We start from the raw sequence: 22,569 nt of genomic DNA on the forward strand, positions 1-22,569 counted from the left end.
AAGACTCAACCAGGTAACATAGGAAATCCTCAAGAAACGAGTAATCATTGCTATTATCATTATTATTTATTTTGGCATGATTGGAGCAGTGGTTGTCAATTCTGGCGGTGTTAGAACCACTTGGGGAACTTGTAAAAGAGTCCAATTCCCGGGCTTCAGCCTCAGGCAGTGAAATCAGAACATCTGTGGGTGGCTTTGGCTTTCGTAGTTTTTTAAGAAACTCTTTTAGGGGTTCCTAACTCACACCCAGGGTTGAGACCCACTGATAGAAGCATAAACATTTTAGGGAGGTCAAGGAATGCAGCTGCAGAGGTAGGAGCTCTAGAAAAACTTTCCTTCAGGTAGATGATTTAATTTTGACAGAAAGGTAAGATGATCTTAGCCAGGATGATTTTGGTTCTGCACCTCCCCCAATTTCTATGTTTTGACTGTCACTTTTCATTTTCTAGGTATGTAGGAAATCTTCCAAGAATATTTGACTACTCTCCTTTAGATCCAACACAAGATTTCAACACACAGATGTGAGTGCTCAACTGTAGTTATTTAGAAAAGTGTCCTAAAAAAAAGTGTCCTACACTAAAAACATGTAGTTTTTTAATAAAAAGTGTTCATAGTGGTTCTTTCTGGGTTGCAGATCTAAAGGAAATTATCTTTTCTTCTTTACTTTCTGTATTTTTAAAAATGTTTTAACATGAGCAGATGTTACTTTTATAAGAAGGAAGAAATGAAATTATCTATAAAGTACTTGAGGAAAATTGGAAAATGGAACTAGTATCATGTCGAATCAAATACATGTTATTTGTGAGAAATTGAGAGAAATTGAGCTGCAGTTATTGAAATTCAGAGGTAATATTAGAATCTCTAAGGAGGGACAACAATGACCTTTTTGTTTTTATTTCTCTCTCCTGTCCAGGACTAAGTTAGGACATGGCCTTCTCTCAGGCCAGTATTCAAAGCCTCCAGTGAAATCTGAACTCATTGAACAGGTGATGAAGGAGGAACATAAGGTATGTGTCCGAGTGATGGCCACGGTGGTATGTAGGGACGAGAGACTGTCACCAGCTAGAACGCAGATTTCCTGTGATTTGGCAAATGGTGGCTGTAAATGTAGCAAGCTGTCAGAATAGCTGTTTTACTTCAGAGTCTAGGGTGTCCGTCTGCTCTTAAAAATTGTCGTAAGGAATAGCCAGGTGTGGGGTTTCTAGTCACAGTTGCTCCATGGATTTTATGTGATTGCCATCATTAATGGTCTTCAGGAACATTATTCTTCATAACACAGAGCTGAGATGGAAAGAATAAACTGTATAAAAATATAAATATCTTCCCTTTGGTTACACGATCTTGGCCCTTATAGTGTCTTTCTTCTGCTAATCCTCAGCTTTGTTTGCTGGGGTTTCTCAAGAGGCTGGTTGTTAAAAAACAGCACATGCATTCGTATTCCTCCTTAGAGCTGAGGATTCTGTATTTCTGGGGAGGGCCGGGCAGTCCGCATTTTCGGTAAGCTGCCAGGGGGTTTGTAAGCACACTCAAGCATGAGAAATGGAGTTGGCTGTTCAGTTACTATTAATCAATAGAGTAGTCAAATGACGTGCTTTATCCTAATAGCCAGACGTGCTTTTTCGTGTGCTTGTAGGATAGGGCACTGACCCCTCCCAGGGCTGCTCTGTTACACAACCTGGTCTGTTTCAGTGGGGCTCTTGGAATTCTGCCGTGCGCAGCTCGTGCAGCTGCATCTGGCGGCCTTGGCTCCTGTGGCTGCAGGTGTCCCGAATGGAATGCGTGCCCCGCTTCCCCATCACCTGCTCTGCCTTCAGAGTGCCCTGCCTTGACTTCGTGGGCAACTTCTTCCAACTCTGTTTCTCAAGTGTTTGACCTCTGTGCTCCCATCGTAAGCCAGTCATCCTTAACTAATGCCTGCAGACTGAGAGCAAGAATCAAAAGTAAACAACTTTTTTTTTTTTTTGTAATGAAGCCAGTTAGTTGGGGAAATGGAGCAAATGGGAGAGGGAGATTCTGAAGGGAACATATAGAGGCAGTATTTGGGGGTGGGTAGAAGGCAGAAGGTTGTGAGGGGGCGGAGAAGGGTATAGACATTCCGAATGGACAGGCCAAGAGATCAGAATGGCGACGCGAAGACAAGTTCTCTAGTTGCGCTGTTATCCGGCCTTGCAAAATAGTGAGTTCCTTGTCCACTTAAGACAGGAAGAGCCTCATCTGGAATGCAGTCGAGATGGTTTGTGTGTAGGGCTGGGGTATCGGATTATTCAGGCTTCTTCTATCTCTGAGCTCCTGTGAACCTTTCATCCAGGCAGTCTCTTCTTGGGCCACTCTTGGGGCAGAGTCCTCCCTCCATGGTGAAGGAGAACAAGCCGAGACTGGATTTAGACTCGGAAGCCTGGCTTCCTTTCCTGGCCCTGAAAGGGGCTGCGGGACCATGGGCAGGTCATGTAACCTTTCATTCTCAGCAAGTGGCAGAATTGGTCTAGGTGGCGGTTGTGAATATTGCAAGTGTGAAAGTATCCCCTCTAATTTAAGTAAGTTCTGTGTACGTTATATGACTGTTGTGCTTTTGGAATCTTCTCATTTGAGAAAATGTGAAATGAAAATTTATCAATTTAGCAATGTTTGGAGGTAAAATTTGGTTTCGGTAATATCACAAGCCCTTTTACATTAGGAATAAAAAAGTAGTTCCTATGTGAGCAAGGCAGCCTGCTCACAGGGGCCCTTGTTTCCTACCTGCCTTTGGATTCAGTGGCTGTTGTGCAGCTCTGTGACCTCCAGGGGTCTGAGCCTTGCAGGTGGGAACCCCTGCTCTGTCTGGTTCAAGGTTCATAACCTGTCAGCACTGGGCCATATCTGTCCTGCAGGTGTTTTGCTTGGTTCACGCATAAACATCTGAATTTCTAGCTTCTTTTAAATAGTGGCAACCTCTGGCAATTCCAGGCCTGAAAGCAGTAGCCCAGAGCTGAGTGGCAGCCCTTCCTTCTTCACAAGACACACAGTCTCCAGCTGGTTCCAGTCCTTTTGTGATTCACGCCTGGCTGGTGGTCTGGGTATTTGAATGTATGACCTCTGTTCTAGATGACTTGTAACATCCTTTCCCTTCTCTGGGGTGTTATGATCAATAGGATCCTTTTAATGTTCAAAATGAGCTTGAGTTGACCAGATGATTTACTTTGTGGTCCTAAAGGTGTCAGTTTCAAACTGTTACTTGAATACACAAGTAATTCATAGTAAAATCCTCACTCCCCTTGACAGTAGAGAATTTTACTTTATGGAGCATCAGGATTATCCAACTGCAGTTGGTTTCAGAGAAAGCAATTTGTGAGAATCTTTCTTAAGTATCAGGAGTCTTTTAATCTTGTCCCAGGCCTCTGGCATTTGCGACTTGTAGATGAACCTAACATGCCCCAAGAGAGGAAAGAAGATGTGTTGAGACAGGGAAAAGAAGAGATTAAGAGAGGAATGTGTGATGGAGGGGAGAGAGCATGAGAAAGGAGTCATAGCCATGTGGCAGGAATGCCTTTTTACAGGGCCATCACCACCAGTGTACTAGCATCATGTAGTGCTTATGAAAGGCCAGGCTCTTCTGCGTGTTGACGGATGCAGAAAATGGTGCTGAGAAACCCTACCTACAGTCACAAAGCCAGCGAGTGGGAGAGCTGGGCTCTGCACCAGGCAGTCTGGCCCCTGGGTCTGTGTGTGTGGCCACCGCACTATCCTGCTCCCCTAACAGTTGCTCCAGCGCTTGTTTCAGGCTCGCATTGCCTCTGCGTGTGGATGGTGGTGGGTGGATGAGGAAAGGGGCGCTTATTAAAGTTTGCAGAATTACCAGGTAGCTCAGTAACTTGGGTCTCTCACCTGTCACATCTTGGCTTATTTCTAGAATATATGCTTTCTGGTATTAAATTGGTCTGCTACAGACCAGGGTGAAATCTAGTTTTCATATATGCATGGTTAACGTACACTTTTACCTACAAAAAGATTTGCGGTATTTGTTTTAGGCACTGCCATTCCTATTTACATTTTGGAATTCATTTTTGAAATTAAATTGTGTCTGTGGTAGATAAAACTGCCTCTCTATAAAAGGGTACTTTTCCTTCAAAAAAATGTTCCCAATTTTTATGTATTCTAAGAGTGCTTTCACACAATTTAATACTGAATACACTATAAGTAATTTTTCCTTTTGAAGATAATATGTTTTAAAGTCTGTATTCCAAACAAATGCATTTCTTAAGCAACAATTCATTTGATTTTCCAACTAAATAATCATTGATACATAGTCGCTGGTCTTAGTATTTTTTTTTTTTTTTTAATCAGCATGAGATAACCAGTCTTCTACTTGGAGGTGATATAATTTTAGCCCCAAATTAAAACTTGGTTTTCACTAACCTCCATTTTCCTAGGTTGGGCAGATATAACATTTCTAACTCATCTTTTGAAATATGAAAAAATACCTTGGGAATGCCCTCTGTTCCTTTAGCTTAGGGGTTTGGACCTGGATTAGAAACCGCTAGTCCAGAGTTTAAGTTGAAAAGTTTAAATGAATAGATGGTATATACCTGTGTATTGGGGACAGGCTGCGATGGGTCTTTTTTCATTCCCATGGTCTTACAATGTAAATATCTGCACAAGTGATACTCTAATGTGATACCAAGCCTCAATCTTTCTGCTTATTTATTAATTAAAGCATTTGGCTCAAGGGACTGTGACTGAAGAGTGTCTGGCTGTGTTCATCAGAAAATCCTGTATAAGCATTTGGGAAAGATTCTGAACACCATAGTCCTTTATTTAATTTTAGCTCATCTGTTTTGCAATTGCTGATGGAGAAAGTAAGTACAGTATCCTATAAATATGTCAGGTTCCTTAGATGGTTGCTATTTTGGAGACTATCTGGGGCTTCCTCTTACAGTTTGTTGTCAAGGCTAGCCATTGCTTTAGGCATCTTAGAACCAACTCACAGTAAGAGTGTGTACTTACTGAAGGCATGCCTGACTCTTGGTCAGTTTTGGTTTTTCTCTCTTATCTTGTGTGGTGATAGGCCCATGGGGACACTCGGATAATGTCACCGACCCCCTGATAGGTAGTTTTTTTGACTTAGTTTTTTGGTTCTAATTTTGGCTTTTAGTTCTTTAAAATAAGAAACTGCCTTATCCAGAGCCTGGTCTTTTAAAAAATTATTTAAATTTGCAAATATGCACAGAAGTAGAGAGCAAAGTATAATGAATTTCCATGAACCATTGGGTAACTTCAGGAATTACCATCCTGCCAGTTTGGTTTTATCAGTTCCCCCAAACTCAGCCCTTCCTTTTCCTTCTCCTTCCTTTCTTCTTCCCTTTTCCTTCTCTTCTTCTTTTTTCCCTTAACTATTTTAACACAAAATCTGAGCATCCTCCTTTTCACCTATAAATATTCACTATACATCTTTAACTAGAATACCTTCTTTTTTTTAAACATAAATATCACATTAAAAGTTGTTTCAAGTGTTAGAAGCACGCTAACAAAATAAACAATTGTTCCTTAGTACACCTAATACCCAGTCCATACCTAGATTTTTCCCTGCAGTATCAAAGACATCTTTTAAAAGTCCCCTCCTTTTCTTTTTTGCAAGCTATTGATTTGTTGAAGGAGCTGGATCCTTTGCCCCAGGATTGCTCTAAGGATTGCTTCCTTGAGGTATTGTTTGGCTTGTGTTTCCTATAAGCTGGAAGTTAGATCTGGAAGCTTAATTATATTCGAACTTAACTTTTTTTTACAGCTTGACTTTACAATATACAAGATGCGAAATGAACACAGTAATATTTGAGCATGGGAATTTGTGAGACCTCCCTTCTGAAATCAGATAGCACTGGTGTTAGGCATGGGAGCAGGTGGACAGGGCTGGCAGGTGATTAAGGCATTAAGTGTGCAGTAGGCAGGTTTGAGTTAAAATGTTTAAACCCCGCTATGAAAGCCAGAAGCTGATCTGCGATGTAACATGGAAAGAGGTATCTTCTTGCTGGTTAGGAAGCTTTTTCAAATAACTTCTTGATGATCAATAATTCTCAAGCTATAGGTTGACTGTTGAACAAAGGATTAAGAATGGTCAGTTGAGGGAAAAGAAATGGACACAAAGAGAGGAGGCATCGGAGGAGAATGAATGAGGCTGGGCCTCTTCATTCTCGGTGTCTCGGGAATGGTTTCTGGGCGTTCCCCAGGGTTTTTCCTGAAACGTATCCTCTCAGTTGGATGTCCACATGGTGGCACAGAGCAGCAGACAGTCTTTCAGAATTTACTGATTGTTGAACTTTCCAAAAACAGTTGCTTTGGTGGTGACTGGCAGCCACGGTCAAACTCGAAGCACAACTTGTAAGAGGTAACACCATCAGGTGCAGGCAGTGAGTGCGTGTTCAGGTGAATGCCTAAACAGGAACACAGTGTGAAAGATTTATTTCAGGTGGTGCCTCTACACTGCCGAGTGTGGGGAAATAATTTCTGGACTGGCCAGTAATGTTGGCTCCAGAGGTGTGTGGTTTTGAAGAGGGCTTATCCTGAATCTAAGACGTATTTTCTTCTCTTTTGGCACCTGGTAAGATGGAGTTGGTAATTAGGGATGAGAACTAGGCACATGTGTGCAAGAAGCAGTGATAGGACATGAGAGAAAGAGACACACACATACAGAGAAACAGAGAAACAGAGAAACAGAGAAACAGAGAAAGACTGACTTTTCTGGCTGTGTGATCCTGGGCTGGTTACTTAGTACTTGCCTCATCTGTCAAGTGGAGAAAATACTATTATTAATCACCTTGTGAGAATGGATGAGTTAAGCAAGATTCGCATATAAAGTGCTTAGAACTATGCCTGGGCCTAGTAAGTATTCTTCCTAGTGCCCAGAATAGTGCCTGACATTTTATAGCACTCAGTAAATTTCTGTCGAATGAATGAATGAATGAATGAATGAATGTGTGTTATCCATAATGTACAAAGATAAGGATTATTTTTGCATGCTTATGTTGGTTGATACTCTATTAGTATGCATCAGTACTGTGAGCAAAGAAAGTTACAATTTTACAGTTTTCAAGAGTTATATATGCAAGTAGTAAAATTGTCAGGTATAAATTGGTCTTCACCTAGTGCTGGAAGCACATCTGAAGCCAGGTGTGTGTGTATAGGCTGGTCAGTTATGAGGAGGTCCCAAGTCCTCAGATTCCCAAATGCTGCCACTTTGGGGAATTCTCTAAGAGCTGCTAGTACCTTTTCAGATCCTCTGCAGTGTTCTTTCACATTTGTAATAGGTCCATGTGTTGTCTCCCATCTCCTCCCTTGTCTGTCAGCTCTCGGAGGACAGAATCCTCAGTAGTGCTCTACAGGAAGTAGGTGGTCAGTAAATACTGGTTGACTAGATCAGATGTGTTTCCAGCAGGACAGGAAAATTCACCTGAGTTTTACTAGAAATATTGCTTAGAACATGTGTATTGGAGAGATTTTCTATGTAGAGCCGCCCCTTGGCTGCAGGGTGATGGCTATGGGAGCTTTTTCATCACCTCTGGCATATGACTGCATGATTGTGCATACATGTTTAGGTCTCCAGACCCTAAGCATTGACCTGAATGTCCAGGAGATCTCTAAGACATGTGACACATGGCCTCCGCCTGCCAGACTGCAGTCAGGCTGAGGAGACGGGCCAGCGGCAGGCTGAAAGTGAAAGGAAGTAGGGGGCATTTTGTGCCCTGTGCCCACTGATGGTCCAGATAGCACGTTCTCTGGACTTCAGAGGAGGGGAACGTGGCCTGGAAGCTGAGCATGTTGGGGTTTGGAGGTCACACATCTGCAGAGAGCATGTGGATTACTTCTTTTGCTTGATTGACAAGGTGAGGTTTGTGCCACTGAGACCTACTGTGTGCCATAGCTGCCACTCCATTTTTGCTGCCAAGAGCCAGGACCTGAATCAGAACCTGAAGTCCATTCTGGTTCTGTTCTTTGTTAGCTACATGGTAATTTGGTCTCGTAAGGTCTGAAGACCTATCTGGCACTTCTCTGCCAGTCTCAGTTCCCCTAGTGATCAAATGGGGGTAACAGTAGTACCTTCTTTATAGGGCTGTTGTGAGTATTAAATGTGGTGACGTGTAGCACTATTATTAGATGGGCTGAACTTGGAGGAGACTCAGGAAATAGCATTATCATGAGCCCGTTCCTGTCCTCAGGGGCCATGTGGACTCTTCCTATTCTGCCTCTTCAGAGCATCTCAGGCAGATCACCTAGATTTCCTGCACATTACCAGCAATAAAAAGTCCAGTTCACATCAAAGCTAATTTAAAGCTTCTTCCCCCTACCGAATTTGGAAGTCTCAGAAACCAGCAATGTAGCAGGGTCAGCGTCGGCATCCTCTGGTAATTCTTTGTCCTTGCTCCACTACAGTCAAGGATCAAGGGGATGGGAAGGTTGGAGAGGAGGCAGAGCCTCTCACCAGGCTAGTGTGTTTGTCTCCCTCTTGACTGCCATGTGTCTTCTGTCATGGCTGGCCTTTTTGTGAGGACACATTAGTGCTTCTTTAGATATGCCCTCCAACCCCCACTCGTCCCCTTAAGGACCTCCATAAGGACAGGATCTTTCCTAATGACCTGTCCAGCTAATGCTTTGACGCCTCCACCCCAGATCCTGCCCTGAGACTCCTTGGCCAGCTGACCTTCCATCATCTTATGCATTGTCCTTTCTGGAGGACCCTGGCTGTCTTCTGAGCTATGCTTTTAGCCTTTGGGGAAAGTTCACATGTCCTTGTCCTGCCAAAAATGTCCCTACTGCCTGCTCTTTTCGCTCTGCCATCCTAGCAGCCGCAGCCAGCCTCCTTCCACTTCTCCTGGTGAGGGGCGTACTCCTGAGAACTCCCTGTGCTCATGAGCAACTCCGCAGTGGTTATACCATTTCTTTTTATTCCAAGTACCCTAGTTTCTATGAGGGGTTCTCTCATATTCTTTATGGGGAGGGAAGGGAGATGCTGTAGAGCTCACCTCTCCTATAACTTGCTTCAGATGCCCCTTCCTAATGCAGCTCTCGTCTGCTCTGAAATGGGCTCTAATGGACTAGTTTGGCCACTGTGTAGTTAGTCCAGTGAGGATGGGCCTAGTGTCTCTCTTTAGGAAGGGGATTTTTAGTTTTGAGTCTTTAGTTTCGAGTTAACAGGAAGAGTCTCATCCTATTCTCAGAACAGGTTTGGAGTGCGATGCCTGGTATGTACTAAAAACATCCAATGCATGTTAGCGTTATCATTATTTACCTTCAGTGGGCTTTGGTTTCTTCATCTGAAAATTGGGACTTGAGGTACTCCCCACTGCGCTTTCTACTTTGTGTTGTTCATGTGTATGAAAGTATTTCAAGTTGATTTTATTTTTCTATTTTAGCCTCAACAGAATGGGATCTCTCCACGCATGTTTAAGGCCTTTGTAAGCAAGAGTCATCCGGAATTCTCCTCTAATAGACAGCAAGATGCCCAGGAATTTTTCTTGCACCTGGTGAATTTAGTAGAGGTGAGTCAGTCTTCAAAAATGCTCAAAAGGGTTGTACGAAGTGTGCCCAGCCTCTAAGTGCAGTTCACTCTGGCTTGGCCAGAATGCCCCCGCCCCCTCACCTACATCTCCAAGCTTGATCAGAATCCTTTGTCTTCTTCGAGGCTTTCTGCTCAGCCCACCTGATGTGCCTCATGCCATGTTTTCTAGGCACTTCTGAGTCTCCCTGTTCTCTCAGGTATTTCATTTACTCCTTCTCCTCCTCCTCCTCTTCCTCTTCTTCTTCTTTCTTCTTCTTCTTCTTTCTTCTTCTTTTTTTTGGTGACAAAGCTTTTTGAGAGTCCTGTGTGGTGTTTGGTATCCTCCTGCCACCACTCAGAGATGATCATACTTTGCTCACAGCAGAGTCGAATCACATTACACTCTGTGGTTTTTAAAAGCCACTGAGAATTCATGATTAAAGTCCTTTTCCTCCCCTCTTAAAAAACCATTTTTTTTTCTCCCGGATTAAACATGTATTCTTTGTGGAAACGTAGAAAAATACAAAGGAAAAAAAATCGTAATCACCAATAATACCAGCCCCTACAAACAACCAAGGTTAACATTTGGGTGTCTGACTACTCGTCATTTTCCAGGCACACTTATTAATTCCCTACATGCTGTTTCTAAGCAATGTTTTTCACTTAACCTGCTCTGAACATTTCGCCACATAATTACATATTCGAATATAGAGTGATATCTTTTTTTGTTTGTATGTAATTCATATGAATGCATTAATATAATTACATCATACCTGGCCTTAAATTTTTTAGGGTGTCCTTTATTTTTCCCCTTTCTCTTTAGTTTGGCTCCTTCATCTCCTTTCTTCTGTCTAGGTCAAGTCCTCTCCCGGGACTTTTAATGGCTACATAATAATAATTCACATGCTGAATCATAACTTAAAGTCCCCTTTTTGGGACTTTAGGTAAATGCCAGTGTTTTGCTTTTAAAGTACCCTGGTGAAATGGCATGCCCAGAGAGAATGTTTTATAATACCAGGTCTTTGTACCCGAGTTATATTTGATTTTATGCTAATTTTTATGTATTGGTTAATATCTGTAAGTTCACTAACCTGATATAATCCAACCTTCAGAGGAACCGCATTGGCTCGGAAAACCCAAGTGATGTTTTTCGGTTTTTGGTGGAAGAACGGATTCAGTGCTGTCAGACCCGAAAAGTCCGCTATATGGAGAGGGTGGATTACCTGATGCAGTTACCTGTTGCCATGGAGGCAGCAACCAACAAAGGTAAAGGTTCAAAAGTGGGAAATTAGCAGTGTGCTTGTTTATATGTGAAAACCTTCAAAGCAGAGATCATGCAAATTAATCCACTGCACAGTTCTATCAGCAGTAGACCCTGCCTGGATGGTGTCTGGTTTGTACGTCTCTTTTCATCTTTTCCTCAGTCCCCATGTGACTTTCTTTTGAGAAGAGTCAACTCCATCAAAATTTCTGCAGAATTGTTATGTATGGAACATAGTTTAGTGCCTATGAATTTGACCAATTTGGTTGGCTTGGAGTCAGCTTAATTTGGGGGAAAATATTTGTAATACTTCATTTGGAAAATTCTTCAACATTATCACTCATAGGTTGTGCTATAAAGCCTGATGGAAATGATCAGAAATGCATTTTTTGATGTGAAACATTTAAGTAGCAATCTCTTAACATAACCCACCTTTGGCATCTGAGTATGTCCAATGCCTTTTGCAGACGAAGTGTGGCAGGGCTTTTTATAGGACCAACACCCATTAGAAGGGTCTCTGGACTGGACTTTGGAAGTGGGGGGAAGGCAGATACTGTAGTCAAGTCGGGGTCTGAGGGAAGATTCCTTTGGTCAGTCTAATCTAGTTCTTTCCAGGCAGAACAGAGAAATGATTTTACTTAGAATTAACATTTTAGAAGCAGAAAAAGGTATGCTAGGTAGCTTCTGTTCTGTGAATGGGTCATTTCTATAAAGTCCAAAGGTCCCTGGGTGCCCTTTTTCCTCTTTTTTGGGGGGACGAGGGAGAGAGTCACTTTATTGTGCTAATTGGAAAGTGATGGTTATGATGATTTTAAGGTAAACTGGTTTCTGTTTTCTATGAGCTCCTAAAGCTTTTGACCAGTTTTTAAATTCTTACCCTTTATACAAGATAGAGATGAGGGAGTGTCTGTGGTTTGCTTCCTTTTTATAACTAGGCTTAATTGCTTTCTCTTGCTAACCTTGGGTGCACTGACTCACATGTTCTGTTCAGTATTATGATCCTTTCTAACTCACTATTTATTATTTATGAGTGGTAACTCTTCAGGAAGGAGATTGACAATTTTGTCTCCAGATATTGATCATTGGGAACAATGCTAGCTAGCATCCTAGATATAAGTACATCATAAACTGATGGTGTACTGGGGTATAAATTTTAAAAGCATAGTCAGATGTGTTTAAGAAAATACATGACTGCATTTGTCTGCCTAAAAATAGAATCAGGAGTGATTTTTTTTTTTTTTTTTTTGGTAACACTAAAGGAATTCCCAGAAGGGCCCACTCAAAACCTACATAAAATTTTGATTTACAGGTAGTTTTCAAGAGCAGATTTGTTGATTCTTGGGAACTTCACAGTGTACTTACTTCTTTTTCCCCTGGTAGTTAATCATTTGAGCAGGGATAGTGTAGAAGGGCATTCTAGGTTGGGTGCTCTGATATCTGAGGCTTTGGGCAGCCCCTCCTGAAGTTCTCTGGGCTGTGTCAGTATCACAGGTTGTGTGCCCTGTAAAACTACAGTCCTTATAGTTCCTCCTGCTCCTTGGCTCACACCCTCCGTGACCTCGTAATCATTGTGAAGGGCCTGGGAAGAGGTGAGCCCTTGGGTCTCTTTCAGTGTGAAATTCTCCGGTTTAAAGACTTTGTGATTGGAGGGTGGTGTTTGGGTAAACCAACCTTGACCTCTAGATAAATGAGAAACCAGGTTCATGCATAACTTATATCACACACATCACTCTGGCCTCTCATCTGGGCCAGAGTTCATAGTTCCCTCTTGTCAATCTCAAAGGGGAACAGGTCAAAAAATATGAATGGCTTGATGTAGCCTGTCAGTGCCACTCTAAAGACAACCTTAGAACAGCCTTACTGGGCTTCTCCGGATCAGCGAAGGGCAGCAAGCAAGCAACCCTATGCCAGCCCAGAAGCCTTTGGGGAAGATTGTCTGAAGCCGGTGTTTTTCATTTCAGGAAGGTAAGAGTGATTGCAGAATCATTCATTTGCTCTTTTACTCAGATGAACTGATCGCCTATGAATTAACGAGAAGGGAAGCAGAAGCAAACAGAAGACCCCTTCCTGAGTTGGTTCGGGCCAAGATACCGTTTAGTGCCTGCCTTCAGGCCTTTTCTGAACCAGAGAACGTTGATGATTTCTGGAGCAGCGCCCTACAGGCAAAATCTGCAGGAGTGAAGTAAGTGTGTATGTGTGTGTGCTTGTGCGGTAGTAGGTAAGGCGGGAGCCTGAGAGGGGAACTGGGGTAGGGTAGAGGTGGCAGGTTGTTGTAGGAGTGTGCATGCTTGTTCCTGTGTGGTGAGATGGGAGTATGATTTACACAGCCCTAGTTATCATAGACCTCACTTGTGTGAGTCCTATTCAATAAAACAGGCTTATAATCTATATTACATACTCGGTAGAAAAATGCTTTTCTTTTTTCCTTTTTTTCTTTTTTTTTTTTTTAAGAGAAGTTGTGTTTTATCCTTCTATTAGGAATTTGCTATCTATCTATCTATCTGTCCATCCATCCATCCATACATCCCAGAAAGTGTAACCAAGATCCCATTCCCCCATGGCAAAAATGATATTAATGAAGTTACAAAAATATGTATGACAGTCTTCAATATTTAAACTGCACTGGGATAGATTTTAATTCCATAATCAAAGATTTGGCTTAGGGCTCGGTCGACTGTGTTCCTACCTGCAGGCCGGGGGTCTTGGGGCATCTCAGAGCAGACATTAGGGCTCCTAAACATGTTCAAATGAGCCACTTGGGACTTAGGCAGCAGATGTTCTATTTCTGCATCGTCAGCCTCATTGTCAGGTACATAAAATTTGTTTTTTTCTCCACTCGACACTTTAGTTGATTTTATACGGTCGGGTCCTTGCCAACACACTTCATATAATTGGAAAAAGAGTACTTAAAATGGGGGTGAGGGCTCTGAAAGTTTGGGAATTTCACTAGTTTTAGATATTCTTTAGCCTTTTTCCTTCTAGGCTAAAATCGAGCTCTGGTTGATATAAAGCAGATAGAAGGATGGAAGAGCTACTGCTGTCTGTTTTTATCTCAACCTCAAGTAATAGTCAAACCTAAATTACTTATTCTCCGCAGCAGCCATCCCTCAGGCTCAGGTTTCCTCTTTGTTTCAGTGATCGACTTCATGTATTAAAAGTGAGAAAACAAAAAATTTATTTTAGAAGCTAAAAAAAGACCATATTTTCTTAAAATAATTTTTAAAAAAGGTTCTTCATATTCAAATGAGGATTAATAGTAGTTCATTCAGTTATCAGTTATCTATCACAGGGTAAGTTTTCATCCTAGGCCTGCTCAGTTTTAGGGTGTGCATGTGTGCGTGTGCACACATGTGTCCTTGCAGATAGTTGGTGAGTTGGCGTGTTAACCATGTGAGAATAGCTTCTTTCAACTCGGAGACATCCTTGGACAGTTAGAAATCTACACACTATTACAATTAAAAAAATTTTTCTCCCCAGCTTGAGATATAATTGACATATAACATTGTGTATGTTTAAGGTGTGGGATGTGTTGTTGATTTTTATTTTTTTTTTTTACTTTCAGTATTGAGAGTAGCTGAAGATTCCTCAAATATCTATCTTTTTTTCTTCGCACTTTAATTCCGATGCTGTATGGGAGGTGGGAGTGATCTGGGGACCTGGCAGCCTGGAAAGCCTCCAGCATCAGGTGTGCTCTGCACAGTGTTCTTCGTTTGCCCGTCCACTTAGCCACACTTTTTCTATTCTTCAGAAAAGTGCATTCACATCTTAGAAGGACAGGGTGCGACATATTCTAATACTGGCCTGCAGGAAGGGGTCTTCTGATCACCTGGAAAAGGCCCACCTTTAAAGTGGAGGTGGAAAGCATTAGTTTTCCACGGAGACAGAGTCTCTGACCCCTGCCCTAGTGGTCAAAAGATTTGGATTCTTCTCTTCTGTTCCCTTCCCGGGGCGAAGTCACTACCCAGTGTCCATTATTACCATTATTTTCATCTTTCCTTTTTTTTTTCTTGGATTATGTAATTTATAAGTGGTTGATTAATTATTTTCACCATATTTAATGGAAGGGATAGAATTGTTTTTGTTTTGTTTTTAGCTGCCAGTTTTCAATACACTAGACAATCTTAATTTGGTGGTAGTGGTGGGGCGGGGGAAGGGACAGGTTGTATGTTTTCTTTAAATAAGTTTTTTCTTAGTATTTTTGCCTTTATTGTAACTAGTGAACAATTGACATATTTAATGTAATCAACAACACAATTGTCTTGTCAGGCACTGTTCTAAGTACTTTATATGTCTTAACTCATTTAATTTCCATAACAATTCTTTGAGGTGAATTTGCTGTGTGTCTACCTAGATCTTTTTGAATGATTTACATTCTAATGGACTTTATTAAAAACATAACTTTTTGAGAAAAATTGTAATTTCAGGAATTAATTTTAGAAACCTAGGAGTAAGTGCTTCATAAACTAATAAACTTGATGTCCCAAACCTGCAATCAGTGAATGCAAAGTATTAGTTTTGAGATTGATATGAACACATATTTATTGCACAGTTACTATGGGTGTGATTCAACTTGAGAATGTAGAGGTTACAAAGATGACTGAAATACGTTTACCCAACAGGGCAGATGCAATGTGGGCACCATATAGCTAGCTAACTGCTTTCTGGTACTCTCAGATAGGTAGTTACCCATAAGAAAGTGTTAAATTATTCCCCCTCCCCTATCCTACCTCACCCTTGAGTTCCTTCCACAACCCCCCAAGCCATGGTGTTACCTGTCAGCTGATACCTCACCCAGATACTGATCACAGAGCAACCGCAAGAGTCTTGGGGCTCCTCAACCACATTTGGAACTCACTGATTTACTAGTGACTTTTGGTTGATTTCACTGTTATTTATTTTCTAGATTTTAAGCTAATGTAAGAGAAAGAGGCCAGAGAAGTGACATTTTTACATTAGTTGAGTTTGCTGGGTTTTGGTGAAATTGAGGATTTAGTTATATTTAAATAAGAGTAATGTTTATTACTGCTTGCTTCTCAGAAGATAGGAAAACTTAGAGATAATACATAACTTCTGGAGAGTGAGCCGGAATCAAAATAGATTGTTCTTTAGGGTGGTTAAGCTCCTGTTTTTTTGAAGAGCTCCCTTATATTATTGCCTGTACCTTTCTACCATCATTGTGATGGAGAATTTGAGATACAGATTGGTTAAGCCACTTGCCTGGGGCAAAATACGGGTCAGTGACAGACTAAGTCAGTGTCCAAGGCCTCATGGATTCTGTTTCTTTCATGACAAAATAATCATGCTAATTCCTTAAGTATAAACAGTATATTCTAGTGTGCCAGGTGGTTTCAAATAATTGCAGGAACATTGTACAGCCCTGGAATGTAGCTATTATTAATAAATTCATTTTGTAGATGTGAAAATGGAACGTCAGGGAGGGTCAGTGATTTGACCAGATTTGGAGTGTACTAAGTAGCATATCCAAAACCCAAATTTCTGTCTTTTCGGTACTCTGTCCCTGTACTGTGCCTTCTTTTCCTCACTAGGGGGCAGCAGTGCATTTGTTTTCTGAATTCTGGGAGGCTGTGTTCCAAGGAGAAGTTGGTAACTTAGATGTGGAAGGTGGATTTTGGGGGGAAGGGTTCTAGAATCTTTTATTTTGAGAAGTATCTATGGTACCTATCAACAGCTCATTCTCTTTTTTACATATATTTACCACACCCACATTGACGCTCAGATAGAAATGGTTGTTAGAACCAAGATAGTAAATACAGAATGGGTTGGAACCAGGGGATGAATTTGCTGTACAAAGTAAAAAGTCTGTGCATAAAATTGTCAAACTCAAGTCCAGGCAATTTATCTTTCTGAAAATTTGAAGGGCAACTCAATACATTGACCATATGTATTAATTTTAAAATTTAAGGTACAGATTTAAATATTTTAGATATCCATAATATATATATACCTTTAAGTTCCATGTGGCCATTTCTAATAGCCTCAACCAAAGTTCCATAAAACCCTCATTATGCCAATTTTGTGCTGTAAGATAGTAATTCTCAGTGGTAGCGGAGGTATCAGGATTGCTTGGGGAGAGTCTTGAAACCCCACATACAAACGCATAATGTACACATGCCCACACACACCTACACACATATATACTAAATTCCAGCAAGGGTTTTAGAAAAAACTAATATTTAGGGTTGAAAAGCATTATTCAGAAGCATAAAATGCCACAGTAAATAAAAGTAATAGTTTTGCAATGGGCCCTAAATAATTTTCAAGGGACAACATTCTCCTACATTAAACATTTTATTTCTTAGGAAAAGGCCAAGATGAATGAGCAGGAGTGGGTGAGTGTTTATCAGCTTATGTCTGCATTTCTCCTTTTCAGTTAAGTCATTGGAACTGCCAGGTATGCCTTGAACAAAGCTTGTGATGCTTCATGAACTGTATTCATAATTCTTATTGTCTTGTTTCATTGATATAATCTCTTTGTGTTTCCCAGAACATCTCGCTTTGCCTCATTCCCTGAATACTTGGTAGTGCAGATAAAGAAGTTCACTTTTGGTCTTGACTGGGTTCCCAAAAAATTTGGTAGGTATATTTTGCATGCTTTCGCTTAAGACATCAAATTAGCCATATACAAAACATGGTATGTGAAAGAGTTCATGTAGCTGGCTACCAAGAACAGTTCCATTTCATTCTTTTTCCATTAGTCCCACCTTTCTCTTTTGAAGAGAAATACGATATGCACTGATGATAAAATTACCACATGCTAAGCCACCTCTGAAGTAATGGGATCTGCAATGAGTGGATTCTAGGAGTGAAAACAGGTCCCCCATATTATCAAATAAACAATGCTTTCCAAACAGTAGCACTACCTGGGATCTCGGTAAAATGCAGATGCCGATTCATCAGGTCTGGGTGGGGCAAGCTCCCAGGTGATGCTGGTGTTGCTAGTCCAAAGACCATACTTGGAGGTGCAAGTCCAGTAACTGAACACACATTCTCCTCTTAGCATCTCTCCTCTGCTTCTGAAGCAGGCAGGTGTGGCTAATGACATTCTCTTAAATTATACAAATCTTATAAATAATAAAATGAGTATAGTCAATTGCGTTACACAGTCAAAAAAGGGATGTGACTTTGGCTTAATTGAGTTTTCTTGCTAATTTTAAAAGCCCTTCAGCATTGTTAGAGGTTAACATTCCAGACAGTACATGAGAACATTTTTCCCACTGTCATGATCAAGCATGTTATTGGGCAAGTACCTCAGACTGTTTACCAGTCTTTTAAAGTTTTTATGTTTCTTAGTATTTAAAAAACAACTCAAGTTTTATACTGGTTAATCAAGTACTCCTTTGTTCATTTGCAGAGGATAGTTAAAGAGAATGAAAAATTGGCTGGAGTGATTTCCCAGAAGTCTCCAGCTCTAACAGTTGATACAGCACTTGTTTGCTATGTATCATTATGTTGGGCTGTGACTGATTCTGTGGCAAATTTCACTCTTCTTGGTGGAAATAATTTTGTGGGCAGGAAGGAGGACAGAGGGCAGGATGCTCATCACTCAGCCTTTCCTTCATGGACTTGGGCAGTACTTGGGAGGAAATGGACTTTTAAGGCTTTGAATTGCTTTGGAAACAGTTTTCTTATTTTTCTTTATCCTTGGAATTCCTATCAAGGAACAGATATTCCGATGAGCTTTCATAGACATGTTGAATTTAAAGGAGTCCAAAAACTTTCTTTAATGAACCTCAGTTTTTCTGTTGAGGAATAATTGTATTGATTTTGTAAGCCAGATATTATGTTTGTTTTTTTTATGTCCCTCGAGATTTATGTATATATATTTAACTAAGCCTTTTTTGGGGGTATTGTTTTAAAATAGATTTATCTACCTGACATCATAACTGCTTTGGGGGATAGTATTCTCAGATTCTGTTAGCTAGCCCAAGAGACATATCCTATACCTACCTTTGAGCCCATTTATTATTATGCCTGAATATAGGCAATACTAAATCTCAACAGGATATTAGACTGATAAATTTTATATTTGAGTAAGTCAACACAGTAACAACTGAGCTGAGATGTTAAAAAAATTGTATCCCAAGAATAATATACTTGAGATTCAAGTAATTTCTTTAAAATGTCAATCTTTTTTTTTTAATTACCTTAGTTAAATTACATTACTCTTCATGATCTGAGAAAAGGCATAAACTAGCAGTTGCAAACTCAAATGTCTAACAAGGATAGGGTGATGATGTAAATTAAAGAAGTGGGCTGGGTATAAGAAATGTATAGCTCGCTATCTTGATCTTTCTTGGGTATGTCACTTTACAAAAAGACATGGGTTAGGAAAACACTTTTCTACCATAAGAATGAGAATAGCACAAATATGCTCAGGTCCATGGGGGCAATAGTGAGCAGTGGGGTCTGTGACAGAAAGTACACATATGAGAATATGCTACAGCTCTCTGTTTTTCAAGATATGCTGGAAATCTAGATTTTTAAATTAAATCTTCTGATTTAAAAATTGGAATTTGTTGCTAACATTTTAAAAACATTAAACAGAGAGCGCCCTGGCTACAAATGGTCTGGGGGCTGCCAGTTTGTGACCTCTGGCTTATTCCATTTGCTCTTGTTCAGTGTGAAATTCTGCCACCCTCTGTACTTTCCCTTGGTTCTCCGTTAAAATCTAATCAGTCTCTATGAGTCTACTGGTCCAATGATTAATTACCCCAGGGAATTGAACAGCCTCCCTTAGCTCTGCCTAGACACATGCACGTAGAGTTATTGGTGCTGGTTCTAGGAGGTGATTGTTTTGGAGGCTCCAGTGAATGTAATCTCTCTCACTTTGCAGATGTTTCTATTGATATGCCAGATCTACTTGATATCAGCCACCTCCGAGCTCGAGGGTTACAGCCGGGAGAGGAGGAACTGCCGGACATCAACCCCCCCATAGTCATTCCTGATGACTCAAAAGGTATCACTTTCTTCCAGGAGGATGTTCTCTTCCAGTTCCCACCACCCTCCTCTGCTAGAATAGTCACTTTTCTCCCACCCCTCTGTTGTCCCTTGGCTGCCTTCCTGTGTTATAACCCACAATAGATACACAGCAGTGAGGTCTGGCTGCATCCATAAACTTAAAATAGACATGGAAGAGACACAAACCCATCATGAGTTGAAGTGGACCTGTGGAAATCAGTGGCAACAGAGGCAGCCAATCTCCAGAAAGTTTTCAGGTTATGTTGCCTCTGAGTTTGCCTCTTTTCCTCCCTCTACTTTGCCCAGAAGCGCCTGTGGAGAGAAGGATTTTAGTCTAGGGGAGCTGTGTCATTCAGGAGTACCTCTGAGCAACCAAAAGGGGAAATTCAACAGAGTGTTGGTTTTAAAAATCTTGCCCACATCTCACCTCCCCAGCTTTGTCACTGTTTTATAGCACGAAAGCTTTTTGAGTTTCTCTTTCACTCTGTGAATGCTAAATTGGTCATTGTTCAGAATACTTAACATTTTAAGGGATAAGGACATGCAAAAAATAGTTACCTTCCATTTGTCGTTCCAAGGACAGTGTCAAAAAATCTTGGTTTCATTATTTGCTCATTTATTCTGATGAAGTCAGTTTCCTTCTGGCTTTGCTTGCTTAGCTGCTCACTGTTCACCTTCCTCAGGAGTTAATTAGGTCAGATAAGTAATACCGATAGAGCGCTCTGGGCCCCTCTCCCCAAAACTATTCCATCAGTTGAGCAGTGAATATTATTGGTGACCTACCTAGTTTGAATATAGGAGAAGGGTAAGGGTGAATCCAGGAGGAGCACCATAGGATTCAAGATAGGCATCTTTGTTACATGATGCTCTAATGTTAAGTCAAAAGTTAAAGCACAGAGTAGGAGAATAGAGATGAAACCTAAGACCTACTGTGAGACAGTCTGGGTTATGTGGTTCAGGGGATTCATTAAAGGGGTTTGAGAAAGGAGAGATCAGTATGAGTGTCAGGGAAATACAAGATGCTTTATTAGCACTGCTCCTGCTTTTATAATAGAATCCTTCGTTTGTAATTATATAGAGTTCTAAGAAATATAGGAGAGAAATGATTTTGTTCATTAAGATGATAATCAGAGCATCATGTTTTATGCGCTGTAAATGCCTGAAACCTGGTATCTTCCCTCCTTGATGTAATGACTTTGTGTTGTACAGGCTGGTGTGATCCGTGTGGGGGGTTGAGAGGTTGACAACAGTGTGGGATCCCCAGGGGTGACAGAGCTAGGATGTGTCCTGCATTGATTCTTTTTCTTTCTCTAAAACACTTTACCATGGTTTAATCTCATTTTCTGCTCTCTCTTGATTTCCAGATCGCCTGATGAACCAACTGATAGACCGTATGTATTTTCCCCGTGTCCTACAATTGTTACTGGTCTGAGTCATTTATATGTGGGGGTTCAGTAAAGCGGTATTGTTCTGTACATGTGTTTATTCAGCTTTTCCTTGGTGGGAATGATTCTTTGTCTTAAGTTGACTTAGCAGCAAATGTAAAGCAGTATCATGGTGATTAATTGGCCCTGTAGCTCAGGAGAGTGACCGTTAGCATGAGAGCCAGCCAGCCCTGTTGGAAGTTTGGCTCTGCCATTTATGACTGCGTGACCTAGAATAATTTACTTCTCTGAGCCTCACTTTCCTCAAGAGTGAATGGAGGTGGGCTAATGATGCCATTTCTTCCCTCTCTGGTCACACGAGGAGGACACTTTCTGCAGTTATGGCACTGTGGCCAGTCATTTTTTATAGTCTTGATGGTATTAATGTGGTGGTATTAATACTCTCAAGGTTATTAGTTTCATTGGATTTGTGTTAATTTGGTAGACTTTTAGTTTCTTAATCCTGCGGGAGTTGATACTCTTTGGTTTTCTAAAAAGAACATTAAAAAACGAACTATTTATAGTGAATATTTAGATATTAATTAGGAGAAAGAGGGAGTGCTTAGCACTAAGTACTCTTACTAAATACTTTAAATTTTTTTTGTCTAAAGCCTTTCTGGAGATGAACTCTGGTAAATTTAGAAGTTTAAGTGTTTTATGTTGCACTTGACTGATCATGTGGCTTAGACCTACACACTTCCTTTCCTGGATAGATTCTGATTTGCTGATTGCTACAAGAAGCTGTTAGGGTCAGCAAAGGTCTTGGGAAAATCATTGTCTGTGAATCATCTGATTGTAATAATAATGGCTGTTAATACTTTTGAAGGGTAACCGTGAGTCATATTGCGTTTATTATTCTACACATTCTTTTACCTGAATAGAACTTTACTGTTTATATAAGGCCCAGATTCTCCTTCCTTCTTCCCTCTCCATTTCTCCCTCCCTCTCTCTCTTTCGACAGCCTGTTTATTCAGGCTCAGAATTTAGTATTACAGACCTCTGTCCTCATAGTCCCAGCATGCCCCTCTTATGCAGCTGTCACCAGCAATCCCACAGGGCAGCCTCAGGGCTCACATTCTCATTTCATTAACACAGTAAGAAGGGAAGGGCAGGTGCCTTTTACAGTGGCTAAAACTGAGACCCAGGAAAGTTCAGAGACCCAAGCGTTAAGACCAGAACCAGGGCTAGGAGTCAAGTGTGCTTTTTGTGCCACTCAACATTTCCTGGAATGTGAGAGGTTTGCTGGCTGCTCCTGATCCTGCAGAGAGCTGGCCTGCGGTATCTTGCCCCAGGGGTGGTTAGAATGGACTGTGCCAGAGGACTTCGTCTCTGACTATAGCACTCAGCCATTTTCAGTCTTAATGGTTTTTGGCCATTGATTTCCTACTGGATCTAAATTTGCT

At 41.0% G+C, this 22,569-nt stretch overlaps 1 protein-coding gene across 1 annotated transcript in view; it reads left to right on the forward strand.

Annotated features, from left to right (window-relative positions):
• The window catches only part of USP13 (ubiquitin specific peptidase 13), a 98,568-nt gene that overhangs the window by 54,037 nt on the left and 21,962 nt on the right, over positions 1–22,569 (forward strand). Inside the window, exons 9-16 of the mRNA XM_016128008.2 lie at positions 450–521; positions 914–1,007; positions 9,378–9,503; positions 10,615–10,768; positions 12,771–12,945; positions 17,269–17,357; positions 19,618–19,740; positions 21,107–21,133. Coding sequence (XP_015983494.1) covers positions 450–521; positions 914–1,007; positions 9,378–9,503; positions 10,615–10,768; positions 12,771–12,945; positions 17,269–17,357; positions 19,618–19,740; positions 21,107–21,133 — 860 coding nt within the window. The remainder of the gene's footprint in view (positions 1–449; positions 522–913; positions 1,008–9,377; positions 9,504–10,614; positions 10,769–12,770; positions 12,946–17,268; positions 17,358–19,617; positions 19,741–21,106; positions 21,134–22,569) is intronic.

The sequence above is a fragment of the Rousettus aegyptiacus genome, unplaced genomic scaffold (genome assembly GCF_014176215.1).
Source record: "Rousettus aegyptiacus isolate mRouAeg1 unplaced genomic scaffold, mRouAeg1.p scaffold_m13_p_4, whole genome shotgun sequence".
NCBI lineage: Eukaryota > Metazoa > Chordata > Mammalia > Chiroptera > Pteropodidae > Rousettus > Rousettus aegyptiacus.